Raw genomic sequence first — 26,444 nt, 5'->3', positions numbered from 1 at the left:
CTGTCAGTAAAACAAACAGGACCTATACAAATGTGACAATATTGATCTTCTGAGCACACAGAGATTTTAACAACCTGCAAACACAACAGTGTGTTTTCACATGTTAATGATAAATAGATAAAGCTAAAGGGACAATTTCTACAACAGGTCTCAAGCGTGGATCAAACCACAGGCCTTCTTGCTTTTGCAGCTGAATTCATGTTATGACAATAAATAAAAAATACAATATTATAACTAATAACTGATAAACTGACAGGGTCCCAACACCATCCATCCATCCATTTTCTGCTGCTTTATCCAGGGTCGGGTCGAGGGGGCAGCAGCCTAAGCAGGGAAGCCCAGACTTCCCTCTCCCCAGCCATATCTGCCAACTCTGCGGGGGAGATCCCGAGGCGTTCCCAGGCCCGTCGAGAGATATAATCCCTTCAGCGTGTCCTGGGTCTTCCCCGGGGTCTCCTCCCGCAGGGACGTGCCCAAGACATCTCACCAGGGAGGCGTCCAGGAGGCATCCTAACCAGATGCCCTAGACACCCAACACTTCCATACAATATACCTCTGACTTGAAAAAAAACGTGGGATTCTGTGTAAAATATAAAACAGAATGTAACATTTACAAAACTCAAACCTTTAAAAAAAAAAACAACAGGACAAAGATTTGAAATGCTGAAAGCGAGAAATTCTACTATTAGATGTAAAATGAGATAAAATCAACCTTTTTTAGTCCACATGGGAAGGTTTATGGGATTGCAGCAGCACTCAGACGAATTATAAATGATTAAATATGATGGGCAAAAACTGTATTTATATAATATAAAATGCCATAAACTAAGTCATAATTGTATGTACAGTGAGACATGATACTTACAAATAGTGCTGTTTTGGGCTGTGATGGACTGGCGACCTATCCAGGGTGTAGCCTGCCTCTTGCCCAGTGAGGATAGGCTGAGATAGGCTCCAGCTTCCCGTGACCCTGAATTGGACTGAGCGATTAAGAAAATGGATGGATGGATGGATGGATGGATGGATGGATGGGTGGATGCATGCTATTTTGGGTCCAGCCCCTATGATCAGTCCATATTGCGGGATCTAACAGCAGCAGGTAGGAAGGACCTGCAGACATCTTCTTTGTGCACTCTGGATGGAGCAGCCTTCTGCTAATTGAGCTGCTCAGTGCACTCAGTGTGTCCCACATGGGGAGGGACTCATCATCAGTCATCATTCTGTCTCCTACTATCTGCTCTACTTCCCAAAGCAGAGGCAGCCTTCAGGATAAACCTGTTCCTTCTTCCTGTCAGCCTCTGGGACGCTCCTCTTCCAACACACCGCAGACTGCTGAGTTATGGAAGACCATCAGGAACGAGTCCTTACAGCCAAGTCTCCATAGCAGGAGCAGCCTTGTTAATCCTGGATTGGACAGCAGCGAAGATGCCTTTTCTTTCCTCAGTATGACATCTAAAAATATGTCAACTACATACTAAATTATACTGAAATCATAATAAAAGGGGCTCTTTAGCTGCTTATTGTATTAACAGTTAAATTCAGAGACATGTATGAGCAATCACCTTAATCAAACATTTTTTTTAAATTTAAAATTATGTTTTAATATTTAACATTTATTTGAGTTTTGAGAAGTCAGTAATAATAATTACTGTAGAACCATGCCTGTGGATCATCTCTTGTGTACCATCTGTCTTTTCTTTTTTCTTCTTTCTGTCAAGCCTGTTTCTTTATGAAAGTTAGGGGTGAAACTAAATGAAAGGATGCCAATCAGTCTCTTCTGAAATACGTCACATAAGTAGTGAAAATAATAGGGTTTTGGGGTTAAATACAATCATCACCATGATGTGGCCTATCCAGACATGATTATTTAATTTTAGCCATATTTTGTGAACACAATTATGGCATCAAAATATAAGATTCAAAACGTTGTGACTTCACATGTATAATTTTACTGGCCTGAATTTGACAACTCAATCACAATAACTGATCATGACTATTTTTAACCATGTATTTATTCTCTTTCTTTTTAATTAAGTGCTTAAAAAGTAGATAGTCGTTTTTATATCAGATAAACCAATCAAATAATTTTAAATCACTATTTTTTGTTAAGAGATGTAAATATAACATTGACATTTTGCAGCTGCAAATGAAGAAATTTTAAAGTTTAAATATTTAAATCAAGCTTTGTCATCAAATACTTTTTTTAAATTAATAACCTCTCTGTGTGCATAGAATTTAGCTTTTTTAACGATGTGTCATTCAACACCAGTCATTTTAGTGAGTAAAAGTAAAGCTCCACCATGCAGTTTTCTGGGCTTGACGCCAGCAGCAGTTTATGGCCTTTGGCCAGAAGATGTCACTGTACTATAAGAAAAACAGCTAATGCGGTTAACGCTTCTAATTTCACCTAATTTAATATATTTATCTATGACATCTCCATTATAACAGTATCTTTTATATACTTGGTACATGGCTATCTAACACATGTTGTACATAAAACACAATGTTAAAGGTCACATTTGAGGGGCTTGTTTTAATCTGGACTGAAAAGTGAATTATTTTAAGTCTCTGAATTTTTTAACCTTTTTTAACATTATTATTCATAAGGATAAATCAAAGTAAAATGAAAATCTAAGTCAAAGCCTTAATAATCTTAAAAGGAAATTATGAAAATATTACTGGTGGTTAACCAGTCCAGTGACTGAAGGTCAGGAATTGAAAATGTACATATACTGTTCAAATTAAATCACATGTTGCAAAGAACACGAGAAACATGACAATTTAGTGCAATTATTTTTTTTACATGTTTGAAGAGAAATATAATTATAACGAATGAGAAAGTTAACATTAGATGAGGTTGCCTTTATCCTTCATCCCAGCCTGAACATCCTTTGATAAGCTTTTTTGTCATTTCTGGAAGATGTCTTCAGGAATAGTTATCAGACGTCTTGAGTGCATTTTGGATGATCTTCATTGGATTTTTCTGCCTTATGTTCTGTTTTCTGTACAAATGATCCCACACTTTTTTTTTTTAGACATATGACTATTCACAGCCTGTTTCCCTTAGGGATTTGACCATTTCTGACTTTTCTGGTACAGCTTTAGTGACAGTATGGTTCAGATTAAGGTGCAGATATGCTGTGTGTGTAGGTGTGTTTTATTTATTTAATTTACTTCCAGATCCTGTTCATCTGCTGTAGATATTTTTTAGGGCATGCACTTGTCTGGTTTTCCCAAAGGTTAACATTGTAAATTATGCGGATATATCTCACGTTTTCAGGCAGTAGGTCTATAGGAATCAGCTTGTTGGAGGAAAAATACTATTTTATGTCTGTCAAACAATTTTTTATCAGTGGTATAATTAATAGATGCAATTAAAAAAAAAAGTGTTTGCAACTGACTGCTAGAAACAAAATTCTGAAGATACAACAAAATGTATTGTTTACTAATCTGTCTGCCATGTGTTGACACTGGTTCATTCTTTAAATTCGGTCCCTTTGCAATGCTTGAATGATTAAGATAAGATAAGATAAGATAAGATAAGACTTTATTTATTTCACAGTGGAGAAATTCACTGTTACATAGGCTCTCAAAAGCAAAAAGGAGGGTGCGAATAGTAATTAAAGGTGCAAACAAAGTAGATAGTGCAAATAGGTAGTAAATAATAATAATAAAAATAAAAATAAAACTAAAATCCACTACGAGTTAAAAAAAAAATCTAGAGAACAAGCAAAACGAGCAAAATACTGTACAATGCACATTATTGATGTGATATACAATATATATCTATATATAATATAATATATATTTATATATAAGATATATACATTAACAAGTCGATAACATGACTAAAAAAGATTACCAGAAAGTCTGACAACTTGGAGTGGAGATATAAAAGAGTTGTGGCTGATTATTGCAGAGGGTGTTGGGAGGAACCCAGCAGCTCCTGTGATGAGAAGTAGACTGCTGCGCCTTTTAGTGCTTTGAACCCTCCTCTCTCCAGCTCAAATGCAGCCAGAAGCCCGCAGACAGCGCAGAGAGCTGTCGCTTGTGTCGCGGCAACTATGAGAGGAGATAAGTAGCTGAGCCGGGCTGTGTGGCAGCCGCTGTCGCAGTTTTAAAAGGAGGCTAAACCGACCGGCGGACGCCGACAAGCCGCTGGACGAGCTGGAAAACAACTCCTGGCGGACGGTTCTGGGATACACGGCGGCCGCAGGGCACCGAGCAGGGCGGGCGTGAAAGCTTCGGTGGCGGTCCCGCTGCTAGCGAAACATGAACAAAAACCACCAAGTGCCGAGCAGTCGTTCCCCGAATGCCGTGGAGGTGAAGAGCAAGGTCATATGAAGACTTCCTTCTCGGTTTCATTGGCTGCGTTTGTGGTCCTAACTCTACGCTTATTAACATTACTCCTGCTAATTTAGCTGCTAAGTGGCTTCATGGCAGCTCATCATGTCGCACAAATTATATAGATATAGTACGACTTAAACTTTCCCGGCTTATACGTTGTTTTTATTATAACTAAAAGGTGGATAGTTTGTGAAACTTTGAGGTGTCTGCCATGGTTTAATGTAATAAGTTTGATGGTATGTTTGTAAGTTTGAAGGTGGAGGATAATGTCAGCTGACGCCGCAGTGTCACCTGTCACACAGACTCTTCCGCCGATCCCCCCCTCACTCTTTTTGCCAAGTTTTTACTTATTTTATTACTTTTTATATATATATATATATTTTTTTTTTTTTTTAATTTTATTTTATTTTATTTTTTTAGTAATGTCCCACTAATAGATTTAAACAAGTTGCATATTTATGTCGCGTTCACCCACCTGACTGTATTGGTGGCTGTTTATGTTATTTCTAAGTGTGCACAGGTGTCATACGGCCTGCAGGCTGGCTCCCTCCGCAACATGTTTGCATATATACAGAACAATGAGTACTTTTTACTACTGAAAAGTAGTTTTTATAGTTGTTGACACAAATATCAAACCCTTTCTTTTTGGTGCCACAACAGATTAGACTTTCCTACAGTCACTTTACAGATATTATTTTAAAAACTTATTTAAGGCTGAGGTGTTTAATCCTCTGACGTTTCTCCTCCTGGTAATGAATATATTACATGCTCCTTGTATGTAACAGGTTTCAAAGTTCACCGTGTATTGTAGATCATCTTTTGCCAGCGCTTGGCAACAGTAACCACAACAACCAGGGCTTCTCATCAACATCAGCAATTGTGCTGTGCCTCAGCATGTCTGCTGCCCAAAAGATCAGCAGCCATTGGTCCTGTCAGGCCACACAAATGACTCACAAGCCAGCGAAATGTGTTTATGGATACGCATTCGGCTGAAAAATGCGTGTTTTGTCTCATTTCAACAAACCAGCTAAATAAGACGATGACATCACTCTTGTATTGAGTGTGTCAGCAAATGTTAGCACACCCGTCACAGGGTTTAACTCACATTTATAACTCATAACATGGTGACGGACGATACGTACATGTCTTATGACAGTGCCACATCTCAGACCATTTCACAATATTTTCAGTGTGCACCTTTTCCTATCTCTCAGATGTGTTTTTGGTTTCAACACACATTCAAATTTCTGTGTTTGTATAATTGTGCTCACATGTGAACACCTTTTTGCCCCATTCTAGTTTGGTGCAGAGTTTCGCCGGTTCTCATTGGATCGGTCGAAGCCAGGCCGCTTTGATGAGTTCTATAGCCTCCTGCAGCATGTGCATCACATCCCCAACGTGGAGTTGGTGGTGGGCTACGCCGATGTGCATGGCGACCTGCTGCCCATCAACAATGATGACAACTACCACAAGGCAATCTCCAGCGCCAACCCGATACTGAGGCTGTTCCTGCAGAGTATAGGTAAGGACAAATGGTGAACTGCAAACTAGAAAATATCAGATAGGTTACTGAAACTTTTGTATTTTCCCTAGAGATAATTACAAAGGAATTTGCATATATTTTTGGCCAATATGATAATTTTGCTTACGCGCTGTCTGAGCTGTCATTGCAAACTTGGCTGCTTTCCATTAACCTGTCATGTGTTGTTTCAACTGTAACCCACATAGCCTGAGGTCAGTGACCTTTCTGTGAATCAGTGTATTATTCAAATAAGTCTCAAAGCTTGACAAAACAAATAAAAAGTGTAAGCTAGTTTAGTGTTTACCCTTTCTACTCCTTACATTTAAAAATACCAATACAATTTTCAAGTCCCTTTGGGCTGTGTTCCAGTTCTCCGGCCTTCGCAGCACACCAGTTCACAGCAGGAGCATTACAAATGCGTATTTATATTAGAGCTTCAGCTATTGAGTACTTCTGGATTCGGGTACTCTGTCGATTATTTTTACGAGTAATCAATGATTATATTTTTTTATTATAATTTGTAAAACAAATACTGCAAACTCAACCAAAGTAAATCTATACATTAATATTTGTGAAGCTGTTGCATGTGTTGTTACTACATAATGCATGAGGAAAATGTGTTAAAATGTAATACTATGGTGCAGCAAACGTGTTTGTGCACGCGCTCAATGTGTGGAGAAAAAATAAGTATGTTACACTCTCCATACACTCCCAAAACTGGTGATATCTCAACCTATGTGTTCTCCTTTCTGCTGTTGTCCTTGTGAAAAGGGTATATGAACCACCCCACCTGGGATCAATGGCTTCTAACTTGTTGTCACCATTAAAGACATAGTGTTTACAGAGTTCAGTGATCGCTAACCTGTATGAGGGACTTTATTTTGTTTTATGCTCAAAATACGCGTTACATGTCTGATTTCCAGTCCGAACTGTTGAGAAAAAGATACGGCGTGTATGTCTGTCGCAGAGCTGCGACAAGGTGCTTCTGACATTTACTGCGATGTGCCCGTCTTGAACAAAACCATTGACCTAAACACCCTCAATAAGCTCTGGAAACCGGCACAGCCGGCAGAATTGCACACGAAACCAATGGACACTGGGCTTTACAGTTGTTTGGTAGCTGGTTTTGCCAATGTGACCTCTTTGGGATTCATTCGTATACTGTACTTCTGTTGCTTCCTTCTTCCTTTACTTCCTGTTAAATAATTACTGGAAATATTTACTGTACAAAGTGTCCAGTAAATAGAGTACATGGCACTGGAGATCATTTCTTTAGCTTTTCTGGAAATTAGGAGTAGTGTTGGTTGCTATATGAGGTCAATTTGGGATTGTTTGACTCACATATTTTTGTTAGAATAATACCCTCCTGTTGATTTTTCAAGTGTTTTGTTGCTATCCCAGGATCTGCTGGCCAGGGGCACGCCTGCCTATGTGTGTGCTCTGTTGTGTTTAAGCTGTCTCGCTGTGCCATATGACCCTATAGAAGCTAAGCCACTTTGTCAGGAGATTAGTGGGGTCACTCTGTAGCGCTGCATGGGACCATGCTTCAGTTACACACTCCAGACAGTCTCTGGGCTCACTGCTGTCCATAAACACACAGTTATAACATGAACATATGATCATGAAGGCAAAGCAGGCAGTAGACATCAGTCATGTCTTCTCTCACACACACACAAGTACAAATGTGCTACCTTGTTTACATGCTGGAATTACACACACGTTTATGCAGCCACAACCCCCACAGACTCCATTAACCTTAGCCCCTGGTTTCCCTCCTGATTCCCCCCCCCCCCCCCCCCCCCCCCCACACACACACACACACACTTTACCGTTAGGCACCAGTTGGTCGAAGCCTAAAAAGCTCTGCAGTCTGCAGACGCAGCAAATTGTCATTGTAGAGAATTTATTATGTATTCGCAGACACCAGTTATTATCTTGTGATGGCTTTATGGGAAGTAAACGGCTTCTCTAAGTTTGGGTTAACACCAGAATATTTTTAGCATATACTTAACAAAATGTACCACATTTACCTCTAGTTGCATGTTTTTGTTTAGGTGTTTTGCTTTCTTGGAATATTATATCAGAGGATTGTAGATTCTAGGGGTGGGAAATATCAAACATTTTTTAAATGTATTTTTTTTTATTAAAATATAAACTTTTTTCAAATAAATAAAGATAATCCATTATAGATTTTTTTGGGTCATTTTTATTGTTTTTATTGATCGTTTTTACTTGTCTTCTTAGGCTTTATGGCAGCAGTATGATGGTCTGGCTACTGTGTTGTTTTCCCTTAATTGAAATTAAGAAAAATAACTAGCAAAAACAGTTTTGTACATTTTATTTTTTGTTTTTAGTCTAAAAAAATCAGCCATATCAAAGAATCATGAGAATCTCAATATAAATCGAATCGGCACCCAAAAAATCTGAATCAAATCGAGACGAATGCATATTGCCACAGCCCGAGTAGATTCCATGGAAAAATTTAAAGACAATCTAAAAAATGTGTTTATGTGTTGGGTTTATTCATGGTTTCATGTAAATAATGGAGATAAATTTGTTTGGTTACTTGAACGTATGGATGTTAAATGGAGTGTAAGAAGTATAAAAGTACACAGCATTGGGACTTAAACACTGTAGATGGTTGTTGAGAACATATGTGACACCCGAAAAGCTTCATGAGTACAGTCCTAACATTCCTCACAACTGTACAAAATGTAAATGTAACCATGGTAACTTACTCCATTGTATGTGCGAGTGCCAAAGGATCCAATCATTTTGGAAGGATGTGGTGAATTTGGTTTCCCAAGTGGTCGGCATGGAGGTGCCCCTGGAGGCGAGACTATGCATATTGGGTATATACCCTGAGCATTTTGTACCTGGCTACAATGCAACGTTGTTGGTTGATATGCACCTGCTCCAGGCTAGGAGAGTGATTGCCCTCAGTATGGAAGGCCTTACATCTGCAATGTGGTTACAGGAAATGGCGTCCTGCCTTTAATTGGAGAAACTTACTTATGTTGTCAGAGGGAAGCTAGACAAATTTAAGGAAGTGTGGAATACCTTCATATTATTTTTGGAAAGTATTCAGATTGAAGTTGATGACTGAAGCCATTACCATTCAGTATGCCCCCTTGTCTGTGTTTGTTTGCTTGTCTTAATGTATATGTATATACTTGCTGTGTGTGTGTGTGTGTGTGTGTGTGTGTGTGTGTGTGGGTTTTTTTTTTAATTTTTTAATTTTTTTAATTTTTTTTACCCATTCTCCTTGGGGGTTTTGGGGAGGGGGTTACTCACAAGTTTGGTTTATGTGTGTTTGTGTGACTCTTGCACAAAATAATTAAGATATTGTTTTAAAAAAAAAAAGTGTAAAAGTGGCCACGTAGTGAGAGAAAAAATCCTCAATGAAGAAAAAAAAGATGCAATGATAATAGTTTCACGATTCATCCCATGACTTCTAATTCTGGCAAATAGAGGACACGTTGCATTTCACATTGGAAGTTGAGTTTTTTGGAAGGTGTGTATCCTGTTTCATCAGGTTTAAAATAAAACAGAATTTGATTAAAAAAGAAAACATCATCATAGTCAAACATGGTGATGGTAGACAACACACCATCTACATCTTACATAAAAGTAATGAGATCTATGCACTTAGTGTTATTTATAAAGTTATCCAGGCAGTGAAACAGTGGTTATAACACACTGTTTGCCGATTTTGTCAGTGCATTTTACTTTGAAAAATCTTCTTTGCTGCTACCGTAATGTCCCATATATCAGTGCAAAGCTCCGCATCTCAGCTTTCAGAATCCGGTGGAATGGCGCCGTTGGCATGAACAGTCGAAGAGTTACAGTATTTCAAAGAATTTATAATACTTTGAATGCGAAAGAAGATTTTAAAGGATTTAAGTTCACGTATTAAATGGTAAAGAGTTTTTATTGTAACTGGACACTGTGAATCTAGCACAAACCTTAACCTACAACAGACCATGCAGTGGAAGGGAAAAAAAAAACTGTCTTGCTGTTACCTTACTAGTAGCGGACACATGACCTTTAGGACACATTTACATCAGCTTTTTTGATTCGAATCCGAGTCCATTTGCTCGGAAAGTCCGCTTCCTTTGGGGAAATGTGAATGCACCAAACAAATTCTGATTCGGACCAAAGAAGTGGACCCGGTCTGCCTGCAAACGCAGGTCTCAGCCCTTTTTAAGTGGACCAAATACAAGAAGCAGACTACAAAAAAAAAAAAAAATCCACTTCCTACATTTGATGTAGCATTGCATTGTGGGTAAATACATGGCAATGGCGTGTCTAGAATGTAAATGCTTTTCTATAATAAATTTTAAAAATCTATTAAAACTTTGTCCTATTGTAAATACAAGCGGCTAAAATGAGTTTCCTCTGCAAGGTGGCTGGGCCCTCCCTTATAGATAGGGAGGGAAACTGTGTTTCTATCAAACTTTTTTATTGAGGGTTATTTTTTTTGTCTATTGCACCATGTCTATTGATTGATATATTGTAATTGAATAGTCGTCTAGCCCTACTCCCGGAGGAGACCCTGGGGAAGACCCAGGACATGCTGGAGGGATTACATCTCTCTGCTGGCCTGGGAATACCTCAGGATCTCCCAAGATGAGCTGGTAAATGTAGCTGTAGAGAAGGAAGTCAGGGCTTCCCTGCTTAGGCAGCTGCCTCCGGTACCCGACCCCAGATAACCTGCAGAGGATAAATGGATGGATAAATGATGGATAGATGGAAGTGTTTAAACTCAACACAGATCAGTTTATGTGTAATAAGTTTTTGTGTACGGCATAGGTGCTCCCTGGGTTTTGTCCAGTCATCACTGTGCATGGTTAGCTTCGGTGGCTGTGAGGGGATGTTGGTCTGGCTCTTGAATAAAGCCTACATTGTTGTTGTTTGTGTGTCGATGGTGCATCACTGACCCGCTGTAAATGTTGTATTGTCTGCTGATTAGAACTGTGTTTGCATCTGTATGTTGACCGCTCTGTGCCAGTCATTTTTTAAAGTTGCTTCAACGCAAACCAGCAAGAGTCAGCAGCTGTAATATTGGCCACCACCATCTGTGAACAAAGTGTTGGTTATGGTTGAGCTGGCAGTGATATTCACTGTTTACTAGTTGTTATGGCGCCCCTAGAACAGAGCTGTTGGTTGATAGTCTGCACTAATGTGTAAAAATGCTGTGATGAAACTTTTTTTTCAGATGTTTGTGTCATAGAAACTACATTAAATGATATTCAGCAGAAGCAGTACTTCAGTGGGTATGGGTTCTTAGAGTACTTCCTGGTCCAAAGTTGTTTTTGTTTGTGTGTTTGTTTTTGGGTAAGCTCTATGTAATTGGAAAACACCATTGTCATTGTTAAGCTATTGAAGCCAAAACAGCCTACTGTGTAATGTCAAGGTTATTTTCCCTTTAAATATTTGTATTTTATTCTGCTCATGCGAGGGGATTGCTGTTTCGGTAGCTGACAGAGAGCTGATTTTGCCAGCTGGTTTGATGAATGCCTTTTTCATCTTTTGTTTTTGTTTTTCTAGTTCAATATCAGACAGAACTGATTGTATGTTAAAAGGAAACTTAGCTTTTTAAGTGTATTATAAATGGAAATTGATCATATAATGACATTCTGACAGTATTAAGAATATTTGAAAAAATCTTGATGATTTAAGGTAATAGTTGATATCATACCTGGGATCATTTCTGATACTTGAAGTAATATGATAGACTTCAGCAAAGCTGCCATTGGGCAGAAACACTACCAGATTTATGTTAACTTAAATAACTGTCAGATCAGATGAGGATGTTTTTAGGATAGTGTTTGACACCCTGTTTTCCTTTTATTGGTCATTCAACATGTCTTTTGTATGTTATGGACATGAAACTATCAGAGAGTTTCCAGTTTGTCATCATGTGGTGGAAACAGCTGTTAAAGCCATTACTCTCAGGGTGTGTTTGTTTGTGATGTTGCTCACTGCTTGTTCAGTTTCTTACCTGGATGGATCATAACTCTTTACCACTAAGGTTCAGGGCAAAGGTATGGGGTGGGACAGGAATGCTTGTATTTGATTATCCCAGCAGGACTGCTTGGTAATCAGTAACCAGTGTGTGAGTCACCCTGCTAAAGGAAAAGAAATGTATATTTATAAAACTAAGACAATATGTACTCTGTGTGTTAGACAAAGAGGTGTTCAAAAATTTTGAGTAACTTTTTGGTAAATTGCCAGGAAAACTGTAAATAAACAGTTTATTAAAACATTCAGTGATGAATGGAGGTACAGGTTATAAAGCAAAGACAGATTTGACTATTTTGATTTACTTATGTCAGTATTAGCTATGACTAATTATATTCTTCACATAGTCCAAACCTTGTTTTCTTATGATTTATTTGTATAGTCTTCAGGAATATTTATCCAGACTTATTGAAGGAGATTTAAAGACCCTTCTCTGGATATTTTCTGCCTTTTTCTTCCATTTTTCTGTCAAGATCATCTCACACTACCTCAGTGATGTTGCTACTGATTTTCAGTCCAATTCTTGTTGTTTAGCAAACTTCAAGGTTTTTTCTTTTATTGTTGAGTTCCTTTAGAATGGCTTCTTGACACCTGTCCTTTAATGGAAACCGTTTCTGATGTGGTTTTAGTGAACAGTAGATGGATTATCCGAAGCTCCAGTTGTATCTCTCATGTCCTCTGTCAGCTCTTTACTAAGGATGCCATCAGACTCGATCGGTCCACTCTGCATGGAACAACCCGCACTTCTGTCCCGCTGGTTTCCAATTTTGGAATACATTTTTGACTGGTGGAGGGTACAAGGAATTGATTGAAAATTTGTGGAAAAAGGAACAATGTCCCAAGAAAATATTTGAAATACCCTCAAAAAGCCAGGAAAACTGTTCCTTGAAACCATGAAGTCTGGCTCTGTGGAAACAAAGTATAAAGAAATGAGGGATGGCTCTGGGTTTTTGCACATCAGATGCGTAGTGATAGAGATGGTTGCAGAGCCAGATGTCATAAGCAAGATAAGAAAAGAGACAACTCTTGACTGAACGAGGACACCGCTGTGATTTAGATGAAATGATTAAAGCAACTCATGCATGCGAGTGGCAGGTGTAAATGATGCCTTTTACCCCAAGGAACACCGTCTGGGAAGGAAATAGAAATAATTCACTCCCAGTTTAAAAGAAACTTTTCTGAAGAGCATCAATTATTTGTCAGGATGCTGTCTGTTATGACTGAGGGAGTGATGGATTCAGTGCACTTGCAGAAGAATGTGTGGAGGAGGTGCACATCTTAGGTCTTATAAGAAAGATGGAAGGGTGGCGGGGAGACAGAGTAAAGAGTACCAAAGTAGGAGTAATGTATGAGGCATTGTTGTGGAACAGCGTATAATTAGAGATGAGCGGGAGTAGTGTAAGTGTGTGAGAGGAGTGCAACAAGATGCAAAGGGAGAGAGGGAGGGAGGGTGGTGGGAATAGTATTAGTAGGGGAGGAATGCAGAGAGGCCCAAGATGGGGAGGATGGGAGGGAGAGAAATAAAGAGTGGGAGAGAGATGGAGAAGTGGAGGGTTGGGGGCTTTTTGGGTGGAATGTGGCCAGCGTCTGATCAGGTCTGCTGGCTAGATTAGACAGGACAGCAGGCCAGACTAGAGAGACTAGCAGAGATAGTTTAAAAATGGTAAACAAGCCAAAACCTCACTCTTTCTACCCTTGGATAAATGTCTTAATTGGAGTCTGTGTAGGCTGCAAGGAAATGGAGGGAGTGTGGCTTGGATAGGGGGGGAAAGAGGGAGACGGTGGGAGTCCAGGCCCTGCTGGAGAGGCTGTTAAGATTTTCAGCTTGAAATTGGGAAGAAAGCTGAATGACCAGACAGAGAGGGAAGGATATGCTCTGCATATGAAATGCATTACTCATACCGCTTTCAACAAAGCGGTATGAGTAAAGGGGAACTAAGACTGAAAGACTCAAAGAAAAGAAATGTCAGAAATGTTGGATTTGGCCAATCCACAAAGGGGAAACTGGAAAGCAAGAGAAACTTCATGGTGATGGAGCGATAGATCGTAAGTGTCATATAGTACAGGAGCATGAAGGAATGCGTGGTGTGTGTATCAGGTGAAGGTGTGACAACACTGTTGAACTTTGTTCGGACTCAGACATCATACATGCCAGCTGATAAAATGATTTTGTTGGAAAAATTCTTTGTTGTTAAAAGAATTAGTGTATCTTGTTTTTGCATATTTTTGTTAACAGCGATCACCTCTGAGTGCTAGAAAGTAGATATTCGTTTAAAAATGGCAAGAAGGTGTTGCAAGTTATTTTTATTTTTTTGGATGGAGACTGAAAGATATCAAAACAAAACCTTGTGTTTTTTTTTTTTTTTTCCTTTTTATTTTGGTGTGCAAGATGACAGATTTATTTCTTTGAAATTTTCAATTAAAACACATTGCCTCTGTCCCCTGGGCTTGGCACCACTGTGATATTGATATGAACTATATGAACCATAATAACTGATAAGCTTATCAGTGGATTCCTGTCAGTTCACTGTTTCAGCATATTTGGCTTGGCTAGCTGCGTACCATCACCAGCAGGCTCTGACATGCAGCTCACAAACACTGTTGCTCAAATACTCAACGTTGATGCTTAATTTGCTCATCGTCTCGTAAAGTTTTAAGGATAAATTGAATTGGTCTTAGTTTTCTGTTGTAAAACAACGCTGAAGCACAAAGGCATAGATTGGACAGATTATTTAAAGATATATTTAAAGTAAATGAGAAATGCTTTATTAATCCCAGGGGGAACTAGAATATATTCAACTGAAAATGTGCATGTATATGTAATTTAGGGGTGTGCAATGATCAGGCGAGAGGCAGGGTACGGCCTGGACAGGTCGCCAGTCCATCACAAGGCCAGCACAGTGGAACAAACAACCATTCACGCTCACATTCATTACTCGGGATCAGTCAACTTAACATGCACGTCTCTGGATGGTGGGAGGAAGCTGGAGTACCCGGAGAAAACCTACGCGTCTGCATTTCAGTGCTTTAAAAACCAGTCATGGCCATTTTAGGAAAGAATTTTAAATTTATGCTGGGTGCTTAAATGCACCATGAAGTAGCCCTAAACAATATGGGAAAAGAACCTAATTTAGATTTTTCTGTCCAATAACACAAAAACCCCCAAACGATGCAATACACTTTGTAGGTTTAACTAAAGTTTGAGTAGGAGATCCTGGAAAAATGGCTTCAGCAAGCTGCATTTTGCTACTCCAACGTATGCGATTCGTGTACGAAGGGCGGCACGTGCAGAAGGGTGGCGGAAAGGACAAAGATGGGATAACAATCCTGCCATAATCTGAATCACAGATTCAAACCTCTTGTTACAGCCTTGCTGTTTTCAAGTAGACATTTTCATTTTCAAACACCCTCTTTATTTGTACACCATGTAATAACATTTTTTTTAAACTTAGTAATATTTGGACATTCCCTGAGCATCTTCTTCAAGGTATTCCACAATTTCACTCTGCATATTGTACTGTTCATAAGTTCTTCCATATCTCATTTACTGTGCAGACGTCAGGGGTAATAACGGCATAAGTACAATATATCCACGAGTTATTTTGCAAAAGAAGGCAATAAGGATCATTAATTGGGCAGGATATCAAGATCACACAAACACATTATTTTTACAGTCACGACTCATGAAATTTGTTGATATTGTGTAATTTCTGACAGCACAAACCCTTTTTAAAGCAAAAAATAATCACCTACCAGAACATATTCAAAAGTTATTCATCGGGAGGGAAGGGGGATATAATTTAAGGGGTAAATTTGATTATAAAATACTAAAGGTACGTACAACAAGAAGAACTGAATCTGCGGGGTTAAATTGTGGAATAGCTTGGAGGGGATGCTCAGGAAATGTCCAAAGATAGCTCAGTTTAAAAAAATATGTACATATAAAGAAATGATTTCTACGTGGTAAATAAATGAGGAGGGTGTTTGATCATTACTGGGTGTTACTATTAAGTTTTGTTATTAAGGTACTTTGTTATCTTTATTTATGTATGTGTTATTGTTATAATAAATAGATAATTAGAAAGATATTTTATTAATCCCAAGGGAAATTGTGAACACCAGCTGCTCGTTCACTCATAAAAGTAACTTTCATACAAAATAATAGGTCAAATAAAACACCTACTAAAATAAATACATAAATATAAAAAATAAAAACCAAGTGATAATAATAGACAACATAATGATCCTAATAATCGTCATCAGTCTGCTCACTAAGGCCAACACGGCCATCACAGCTCTACTATCCCTTTCCTCCTTAAAGTGGAACTATTATGTGCATTTCAGGCTAATTTATTTTAATTTCTGAGACCAGAAGGGCTGGGATTGATCGAGTTATTGTCACAAATCGCTTTATTTACTTCAGACTGACCCTCTCCGTAGGCTGTCAGATCAACCTGTGGGCAAAACGAGTGGATTGAGACTCTTCCGCATTAAGCCCCGCCTCCCACCACTGCGCTACATCAGGCGCGCATCACACCTGCTTTCGCAGTAACATCTCATAAACAGAAGGATTAGGCTCATATGAACTCAATAAAAACAACAAAGTACAATGTCAACACATAGCATACAGCCCTACATGTTGGAACCTGAATCAGAGCCTGAAAACAAAGTGGAAAACAGCAACGAATGCAGCAGGATGTCTCTCTTTGGTAAACTCACCAGCCATCGTTGGAAATAACTTTATCCCACATTTTCCACCCGCCTGATGTATTTGTACATGCCCTTGTTAACCAGTAGAAGGTAACCAATCACCGAACCTTATCCCCCGGGACGTCACAAGGATTTCCAAGCAGAAAAAACTCTAAAACGACGCGCTTTTTGTCGCCATGGAAACCGAACGGAGAACGTGCTGGAACTCAAACTCAAACTCAAACATGCGTTTAGGTGATAAAAAACAGTGCCGTTCACGTCTGATGAGGATTCAATACTGTAACACTGTAGAAAGCTCAGAAAACTTGAAATACCATAATAGCACCCCTTTAACAACAATGTAGAATATTGTTGTACACAAATTGTTAAAGATACAGATAATGATAAATTATTAGAAATATCCTGCTATTGACAGGAAGATGACTCATGAGGATGGGGTTTGGCTAATATAAGCTTTTACTTTCTTCTACTCCTATTTCAGATATGTAAAGAGAATATGTAGTTGTCAATTATGTCAGTTATCTTTGCTTTATCCAAGCACTACTATTTTGTCTGTTAATACTGTATAACTAATATGTGCCTTTCACATGTTGGAAATAAATTCAAATTCTGTTCAATTTAAAGCTGCAAATTGAATAAACAAGTTTCTTCTTATATTGACAGAAGAGTTTCTAAAGTCATTAAATGACTCAAAAGTTATTGGGGACATGTTTTGTCGTGGTTGGCAAAGTAAATTTGGGCTCCAGTGAATTAGCGTGAACAGTGCCAGTAGAATGGCGATGTAGATGGCTGAGTGCACCAGACTTTGGCCCGGTTTACACCGCCACGTTTCCATGCAAAACTTCTTCCTTTGCATATTTGAAAAATAAAATGCATTTACACAACAGCGGAGTGATAACTATCTCTGTAGGGGAAATACAGATAGAGCCAGAGACTCTGTATATGCATATGCCAAGCCTCGAGTAGGCAGTGAAGCTTTACAATAATACACCAAGGTGTGCACCGCTTCCTCATAAGATCAGGAAACACGACAACAGAAGTGTTGCGTGTCCACTGCTAGTTATCCGATTCATGGAACCTGTGCGTCTTTGCTGACAGGATAAATGCTCTTTATGAAACAGGTTCAAAGATTCCAATTTAATCTGACAAGACTTGTTTTCCGTTCGTTGCAGGAAAATTTTATACTGGAGGCCAGTGTCACATCTCTGTGGTTTTATCAGCCCAAAAAATGAGAGGCCAGAACACAACCACACTTATACTGTGTCATCGTTGTGGTGTAAACAGAGCCATCATCAATACAACTTGATGGAAACCTCTTTCCTGTATCCCAGTGCTGAAATAACCAAGCAACCCTCACCTGGCCCCTGTCCTTCCCTGTTCCAAGCTGAAAACCCAGTCCCACTAAAACCAGTCCAAACCAAATTACACATATTGACCATCTGGTACGGGCGTCCCTGTTAATGAGGGAAACCTCAGTGACCAACAAGTTGAAATAAAGGTTTTATATGGCTCTTGTGAACCCTGTTTTCACTACAAATTTCACACTAGTTGTTCAGGCGCTAAAAGAAAAAAAAACAGCAAAAAAAAAAAAGTAAAAAATAACCCTGTTATCCTTCATTTTCCTTCAGATAAATGAGAAGCAAAAAAAAGTAGAGAATCCTCCAAACCAGGTGGAAACACACACAAAAAAGGCTTATGTTTAGAAATGGACTGGAGTGATAAAAAGACAAGTTTACAGTCAAATTAATGGGAGGTAGTAAACTGGAGGCCAAAAAGGAGAAGAAATATTGCAGGAAGGAGTTTGTCAGCACTAACTAAACTGAAGGGACTGCTTCATACTGCAGTGACAAGATGGAAGCAAACTCACAAATACTGCACAACTCTTAAGATGGGAAAATAAATTCCTATTACCTGAAAGTCAAAAACGACTTTATTTATCCTTAAAGAGTAATTCAGTTTCAGTCCTCAGTTCATACTACAATAACCCCCTTTAAGTCTATGAAAACAAGCCACACAGTGGCAGTACTGTGTGACAACTTGTCTACCAGCAACTTATAAAAGTGAATAAATATATTTTTGCCATCAGTCTTGTTTTAATCGTACAATGCTGCTACATTAAATCTCTTCTTTCCTGATGAGGTGTTTTAACTAGTCACACTGTATTGAAGCTTATGTATAAACCTCATTTTTGCAGATTTATATAAGATTTTCTTCTTTCTGCTCATTTATATTCAGGTGTTTGAAATGCATGTTGTATTGATTTTTCTTTTCTTACTTAACAATGAAATAGATGGAAAAAAAGTAATAAAAAATAAAGAAATCGCACCTGTCCAGCGAGTGTCACAACCCATGAGTTTAATGGAGAATTTAGGTCTGAGGTTATATGAGGAGGCCTTGAAGTAGTATAATGAGTCTTAATGATAAGGAGCTGTTTAAATAATAGAGTTGATGCCTAATTCCTCACATTTTTAGCTCCGTTATACGTCATAGCTTTCTCTGTTTCAGCCTGCATCAGATCTCTGCATGTTTCTACAACTGCTTCCTAAAAACCTTGCTCATATCAGCACACTCACTGTACTCTGCTTCAGTGTGTATCATTACTGGTCCTATTCTGTCCCCTCCCCTCAGCACTCTCTCTTTGACCTCCCTTCCTCCATTTCTTGCTCCTTCTCTTATCAGCAGCATTAGGGCACTTTTATCTGGGGTGTGCCAGGGAGGTATGCTTACCATACCAGGAATAGCAACCTTCTGGGAATTTACTCCTTTGAAAGTATTTCTTTTATTTTTATCACCTACACCACTGTTTTGCTTTTGTTCTGTCAGAGTTGTGCATATTTGCTGTGTTTTTGTCTGTCCTTGTATTTAGTTTTCACCACCTCTGTTTTTACATTTCACCACCTCTGTTTTTACAATCTACAAAGCTTCTCACACACACACACACACACACACACACACACACACACACACACACACACACACACTCTTCCTTCCCCTCTTGTATCACTCTGTGTCCAGAACACCGTGGCACCGTCGGTGTGTGAACATCCAGGCTTGTCATTAAAGAAAAAAAAAAAAAAACCTGACGGTTTGCAGACCATTGTAGCCGCTAACTTGTCGACTCTTTCACTGAGTTTTTTTTTTACTCTGATGGTTGGAACGTGTTAAGTTTACTATGTCAGCCTTTTCCTTATCATAAACAACTGAAGAGCTGACTTTTGTTTTTTCTTTTTTTTTTTTTAAAAATCAGCATGAATTCAGATTTTTTTTCAGTATTAGCTAGTTGTATTTACTGTATTATATGATGACAAATTGTAGCTGTTCCGTAGCATTTTCTGTGGCACCATTAATAGAAGGGATAGTGGTATTGCTTAGGACTGCAGCGTAGCTACTTCCTGGTCCTGTTCCACCTGGACACGGTGTCGGGTTTCTGTGACGCACCAGAAATGAGCATCAGGAAATGATGGATTGCGGGCTTTAGTGTCAGTGATTATTACACAACAGAGAAGCGTCTCATTATCATGTGTCATCGTTATTCTTACACTGTGCACACTAGCAGTGAAGTGGCTGCTGCAGAAGTGGCCGTAATGGGCATTGAAGCGAGTTCATGCAGGAATGCATCACTGGAGAGGGAAGTATATTAATGCACACGTGTGATGGGTTTTTTCTTCTGTTCTGGTTTGAGTTTCCTCTTTTATAGTTCTGTCAGGATGGAGGTTGTGCGTGATTTTTGTATTTGTTCTGCGTGGTACTTCTCCCTCATAACGGTGTGCTGCTGGGTTGAAAGTTTCTCCTCTACTGCTTTGTTTCCCTCATTCCTCACTGACTCTGTCCAAAGTGTGGGAAATCAAAGCCCCCTCTGCATTGTTGGAATACCTAAGCTGTGAAGAGTCATGGTAAATGTTGAGTTCGCCAGTATGTTTTTGTATTCAGGGCTCATTATGCCTCCAGTATGATCCTGGTTCTGAAATGCCACATGTCTATTTTTAAGGTATTGTCAGACCAGCAGAGTGGTAAAGTAAGCTAAACACACTAGTTTTATTGGTAACTGTGTGGTGATAACTGAAATTTGATCAGATAGTTCACCGCAGATGGAAAAAATTACATAAGGACTCTTCAACTTGGTCCCACAAAGGCCGACAGGTTTTCAATGCATCCCTGCTTCAACACACTTGACCCATATTAAATGGATCCAACAGCCAATGAAGTTCTGTGCAAAGACTCATTAATATAAACTGAGTTTTAGCTTTATTAGTGTAGCGACACTTCACAACAGTGTAATCTCTGGGCATTTTACAGACACATCATCGAGCCAGTTTATAATTAAAACCAACTTTGAGTCAGGTGTTGTTGCAGGGATATGCTGAAAACCTGCCGGGCTCTGGACCTCGTGGCACCAACTTGAATAGCCCAAGAATACATTAATGTTATTATCTTTAAGCTCTTCTCACACATGCTCCGCAGCCCTGAGATGTTCCAGATGCAAACTAGAGGGGCTTTAAGAGCACAAATGTTTGCAACACTCCATTATTCCTGCAGCAATTTTATGTCTTAGATTTATCTGTGATCTCCCTAGATGTCACTCTGTAGTATTTCCAGCCATAAATATGCATCTGTATCAGATATGTACCAGGTGTGTATCAGGTATTTGTACAGAGGCTAAATGTGGGTGTGACAGCCAGTCGGGGTTGAATCCCAGTCTTTTAAGTGTATGCCATCCCACTCTCTTTCTCTGTCCACTTTTATGTCACAATCTTTGAAAGAAAAAAAAGGCCAGAAACGAGCAAAAGAAAAAACCTACCTAGAATGAAATGTCCAAGATCACTTTAAAGTATCTTATTTTAACTTTAGTAGAAGCTTTTAAAACACTTTCTCATAACAAAAAGGATGATTTAGTGAACGATGGTGTGACCTTTTCCTGCATTGTCTTTCATAGTTTCTGCTTTCTAGTGTTGATATGTCGTTAACTTTCCATGAAGTTGACAAAAAAGGAAGTTTCTAAGTTGTTGTGCGCTTACTGTATGTACGTCATTTACATTCATAGTTGACGTATTTTCAAATATTTAACTTATGTGCCTTAAAGGCCTTCAACACACTATTTCCTTGCTTACAGTAGTATTTATTTTGGATTATAAAAGACTTATTAAGTGTAAATAAAATGCTTATGCTGCCTTGTTTGACAAATAAATCTTCTCCAGCAGCAGGATGTATCCTCGTGCTCACTGGCATAGCGACCTAAAGCAGCAGGAAAAAAATAGTCCCACTATAAAAAGATCTGCTTTACAGACCTGGTCGCTCGTCCGCTCACTCTGTATATCAAGAATTATAAACTATGATACTGTGAGATGGATTTATATTTAGCGTTGCTGGAACAAGCCGTGAATATTAAATTTAATGTACTTGCTGATAAGTGTGGATGTGAGATGTTTTATTGTGTGACGGACGGAGAAAAGTTAACGTTCTCTTTGGTTATAATTGTTTTCTCATTGCTGGAGCTGACTGGTTTCCTTCTGTTGGCTTGGGTTCCCTGCTGGACGATGTTGCGTTTGTTACCGTCGGCCGGTCCTCGTCATGTTTTCTCTGGTTTGCATGAAAATTTAGCTAAACCAGAAAAGTTTCATTTTGACAAATGAGGAGGAGCATGTTCACGGAGGTTATATTAGCAACTCGCCGATATGCATCAGTAACGAATCAGAGAGCTCGGTTTGTGTCCTATAATGAGCTCTAATGGAGCTGTGGTTTTGCAGGGTGTTGGGTTTCTCAGTGCTGCTGCTCATTATGGTCGAGGCATCATCGTGTACTCTGGATAAATGTTGTGTGTGTTTATAAGCGAATGTCAGCTTGCAGACCAGTTCATATGTTGTGTTTACACTTACTTGCAGGATGCTGTTAGCTTACACCATCACCGTATCTATTTTCTGTTCTATTTAAGTAGGTCTCTTAGTGGCCCTGAGGGGGAGTCACACTGTCTGTCTGTCTGAGATTCAACATTTCCTATACTGGAGATGGAGGGATGGCTTAGATGAAAAGACATGTAGTGAGAGTGAAATGAGATGTGGAGCATCCTGCTATGCATGGCTGCACCAATAGAACAGCTCTTGTGTCAGTCATGGAGAAAGTTCAATGTGTGTGTGTGTGTGTGTGTGTGTGTGTGTGTGTGTGTGTGTGTGTGTGTGTGTGTGTGTGTGTGTGTGTGTGTGCGTGCGTGCAACTGACGACCTTTACGACGACAACCTGTCTGTACTTTTTCTGCCTTTTTGGCTGCAGAACATACAGAAAAACGCAATGGAACAGGATAATGATGCAGATGATAAAAACCTGTTTGAGGATTTTTACCTCAGGCTTTTGTGAAGCCGTTGCTATGGCATTTCTTCCACTCTTCAGGCCTGACGCGGATGTAGCAAGTGTGTGTGTGTATACGCCGAACTCCTGCCTCATGGGAACTGAAACGCGAGACTGCCACTCTTTCTCGGGACAATTGATCCTTTGTTTTGGTTTTGGGATGGAGTAGGGAGCGGCTGGGCGCATACCTGTCCGAACCTGAGAGCTGGAATCTCTATCAGGCACCTGAGCGGATACTTTTCCAGTTTTACACTCAGGGAAGCACATTTCAGTGGGGCTAGTATTTAGCACAATTCTGTTAGGGCTTTATTTATAGATCACTTTCATCTAAAAACAGCTTTAACAAAGTGTTGAAAAGATAAAATGATCAGTTTTTTTTAAGGTTAAAGCTATTTAAAGTACTTTTCAAAGAGTGAAGGTAAAAATAACATCAGAAAAAGAAAGACGTTAATGTTCAGCCAGATGTTTTATGCTGGTTAACTATTAAATGATACTCAAGGTTCAGTTTTTCTCTTGCCAGGCATGAGAGTCTGTTGTACCTTGGCAGGCACTTGGCTGTCCTTGTGACTCATTCAGCTTTTTTATGCCAAAGTTAACACAAATGTTTAATATTTAACATAACACTGACAACGCTGTTTTACTGTATGTGTTTCAAATACTATGCATACATGAACTTCTTCCTTTGATTTTAGCATAAAATGTGCAACATAAAGGAAATGAGGGCTCAGCTCTGTCAGGTCAGGCAGATATGATCTTTATTTTCTGTCTTAAATTAGTAACATGTTGTATGTCTAAAGTGTAAAAACAGAGTTCAAGTTGTAAATAAAAGCAAGACGGGTGGAAGTCCGTCTGGTCATGAAGTATTTCAGCACATTCAGCTGTGAAGCCACAGCTTTACATATTCTCTCACCTGATTTGTATGAATTATGCAGACAGATGTGGAGAATTTATGCTTTGGTGATTGTTTTATGTCTGAACAACTGTTTCCAGTTTCTCTGATTTAATTTAGACTGTGTTTGTGGTTGTAGAGCTGAACTTAAAGCAGAGAAATTATGTTTTTCTCATTTCTTAAATTATCCTTTAAAATAAATATTTATGCTCAAGAACACATTTTTTTTTTTTTTTTTTTTTTTTTTTTACCTTTTATTGATTTTTATTTTGATAAAGTGAAATGTTACATTAAGTTTAACTAGACTGCATTTTTATTAGCATAGCTGCCTTGACTCTTGAAGTTAATTTGTTCATTTATACTTGGCAATATAATTTATTAAAAGGCCATACTGGTAAATATGTTCCAAAGTATAAACTGAGTTTTTATTTTTTCTAAATGACTTCAGCCTGAGAATATAATTCATGTGGTGAGTCTGTGGCAGCAGTGAAATTTTTATTAATAATGCAGCACATCTGCTCCCGGTGTGCACCTGTGAGAGCGTACAGGCTCATTTTTGGATGGCTGAGAGTCCAGATATAGAGCTGGGAGCCGTGCAGACTCACATCCGTCAGGACCTGAGGGGAACTATGAGGATCAATGTCTCGTGCGTGTGTTCATCTTAGATACCCTGAAGCAGCGCCTCGGGCTGATAGTCACGGCATTATTCATTACTACATGATGCAACGGCATGTCACCCTGCAAGTTAATAAGTAACTGGCTCCACATGATATTTATGGAAAATTAACCCACTTTTTAAATGTCTTTTTTCTTCCTCTTAATTTCTGCCTTTTTTTTAAATTAATTAAATTAATCTCCTCTTCTCCGTTTCTCTCCTCTACTTCCTCCACTTTGTATTTTGCAGAGGAAGCTGTTTACACGTTCGGTAAAGACTCGCTGACCAGGAAAAAGAACACCGGGCTTTCGGCAGTTCTACGACCTGATGCTAACAAGAAGAAGGTGCACGTGATCATCGGCCCTCCGAGAGACTTCCGGCCAGTGTCTTCCATCATTGATGTGGACATCCTCCCAGAGACACACAGACGTGTTCGCCTGTACAAGCACGGTCAGGAAAAGCCGTTAGGTTTTTACATCCGTGACGGCTCCAGTGTACGCGTCACTCCTATGGGTCTGGAGAAGATCCCCGGGATCTTCATCTCTCGCTTGGTGCCCGGCGGGCTGGCTCAGAGCACCGGCCTGCTGGCCGTAAACGATGAGGTGCTGGAGGTGAACGGAATTGAGGTGACTGGCAAGTCTCTGGACCAAGTGACGGACATGATGATCGCCAACAGTCACAACCTCATCATCACCGTGAAGCCTGCCAATCAGTGGAACAATGTTGTCCGCGGCGGAGGAGAGTTAGGAGGCGGCGGCACTGCGTCTGGTAGTTCAGGACGCTCTTCTGACAGTGGGGCTAGCTTCTACGGGTACTCCTCACATGGCGCAGCAGCCTCCATGCCGTCGCACATCATTCAGAACTTCCCCGTTGGGGAGCTTGATAGCGACGAAGATGATGAGGATCTGGTGATCGAGGCGGGAGGCGAGGCTGAGCCCATCAGGAGCGCCCCCAATTACAGCACAGCGTCGCTGTCTCGCTATGAACCACATCTCAACCTCCGCACCACCACCAAGTCCCCCTCTGCCTTCTCCATCAGCGCCAATGGAACGATGCCTGCCAGCGGCAGCAGCGGATCGCTAAGCAACATCAACGCCAATTCAACCTCGCTGTCCCCAGATGGAGCAAAGGAGAGGCAGAGTCTGGAAGAGGATGGCACTGTCATTACGCTGTAAATGGAGAAAATCACTGGAAATCAGAGAGAGACGAACGTTTGAGTACTTTAGCGCCCTCTGGTGGTGATGGGGAAGTCATAGACCAACAAAACCATCACAGTAAGTCCTGTTATACTGGGACTGTACCTGTGAAGCACAAAGAATCTCAGCATTACAGTGACACCTAAATGTTTCTTCGTCTTAACACTTACAGGTCAAACTAAACCCCATACTTTACTTTTCTACATGCCAATGATGATGCATGTGTGCCATAGCGATAACTCACCCCACCCCCCACCTTTCATGGGTATAGTAAGATCACATGATCTGATCTAATGTCCAACTGCGCTCCAATCTAAACCGCTAGAAGCACTCTTTTTAGCCCCTCAGCTGGTAATGTAAGCCTCCATGAGAGAGCAGAGATGAGACATCCCATCCTCCCTCTGGTGTCTCACAAGTTTGTGTGAACAAGTTTAATCTTTTCCATTAAAAAAAAAACACACTTTTGCTCAAGCATTAGTACCGATCCTTGGCTTTGCATTGCCTCCAAGTCACAAAGCCCCGACCATCGTCCTTCTCCTGTTTAAGATTCACAGGATGCAAGGCAGCGTGATGTCCTTTGCTCAAATGCTGAAATCTGCAGCTTTTACTTGAGGGAAAGCCTCCTTTCAAAGGAAAAACACATCTTGGTTGTGTATTAGGATCATTTTAGCCACTGCTTTACTCGCTTTCCTTTCTTTACCTCACGTTTTGGTGAAGCTTTGAGATTGCTTGTACTGTAAGAATCATTTTTGTCATCAAGCC

At 39.7% G+C, this 26,444-nt stretch overlaps 1 protein-coding gene across 1 annotated transcript; it reads left to right on the top strand.

Moving 5' to 3' along the window:
• Positions 1-4,139: 4,139 nt before the first annotated feature.
• On the top strand, positions 4,140-25,661 carry pard6b (par-6 partitioning defective 6 homolog beta (C. elegans); the record flags this gene model as incomplete). The annotated part of the gene is made up of 3 exons (XM_079239939.1): positions 4,140-4,335; positions 5,647-5,869; positions 24,736-25,661. The coding sequence occupies exons 1-3, from the start codon at positions 4,273-4,275 to the stop codon at positions 25,659-25,661; spliced, it is 1,212 nt and encodes a 403-aa protein (XP_079096065.1). The 5' UTR covers positions 4,140-4,272.
• Positions 25,662-26,444: the final 783 nt, after the last annotated feature.

This window comes from Telmatherina bonti (genome assembly GCF_933228915.1).
Source record: "Telmatherina bonti genome assembly, chromosome: 4".
NCBI lineage: Eukaryota > Metazoa > Chordata > Actinopteri > Atheriniformes > Telmatherinidae > Telmatherina > Telmatherina bonti.
This window is presented reverse-complemented; position numbering and strand designations above follow the sequence as displayed.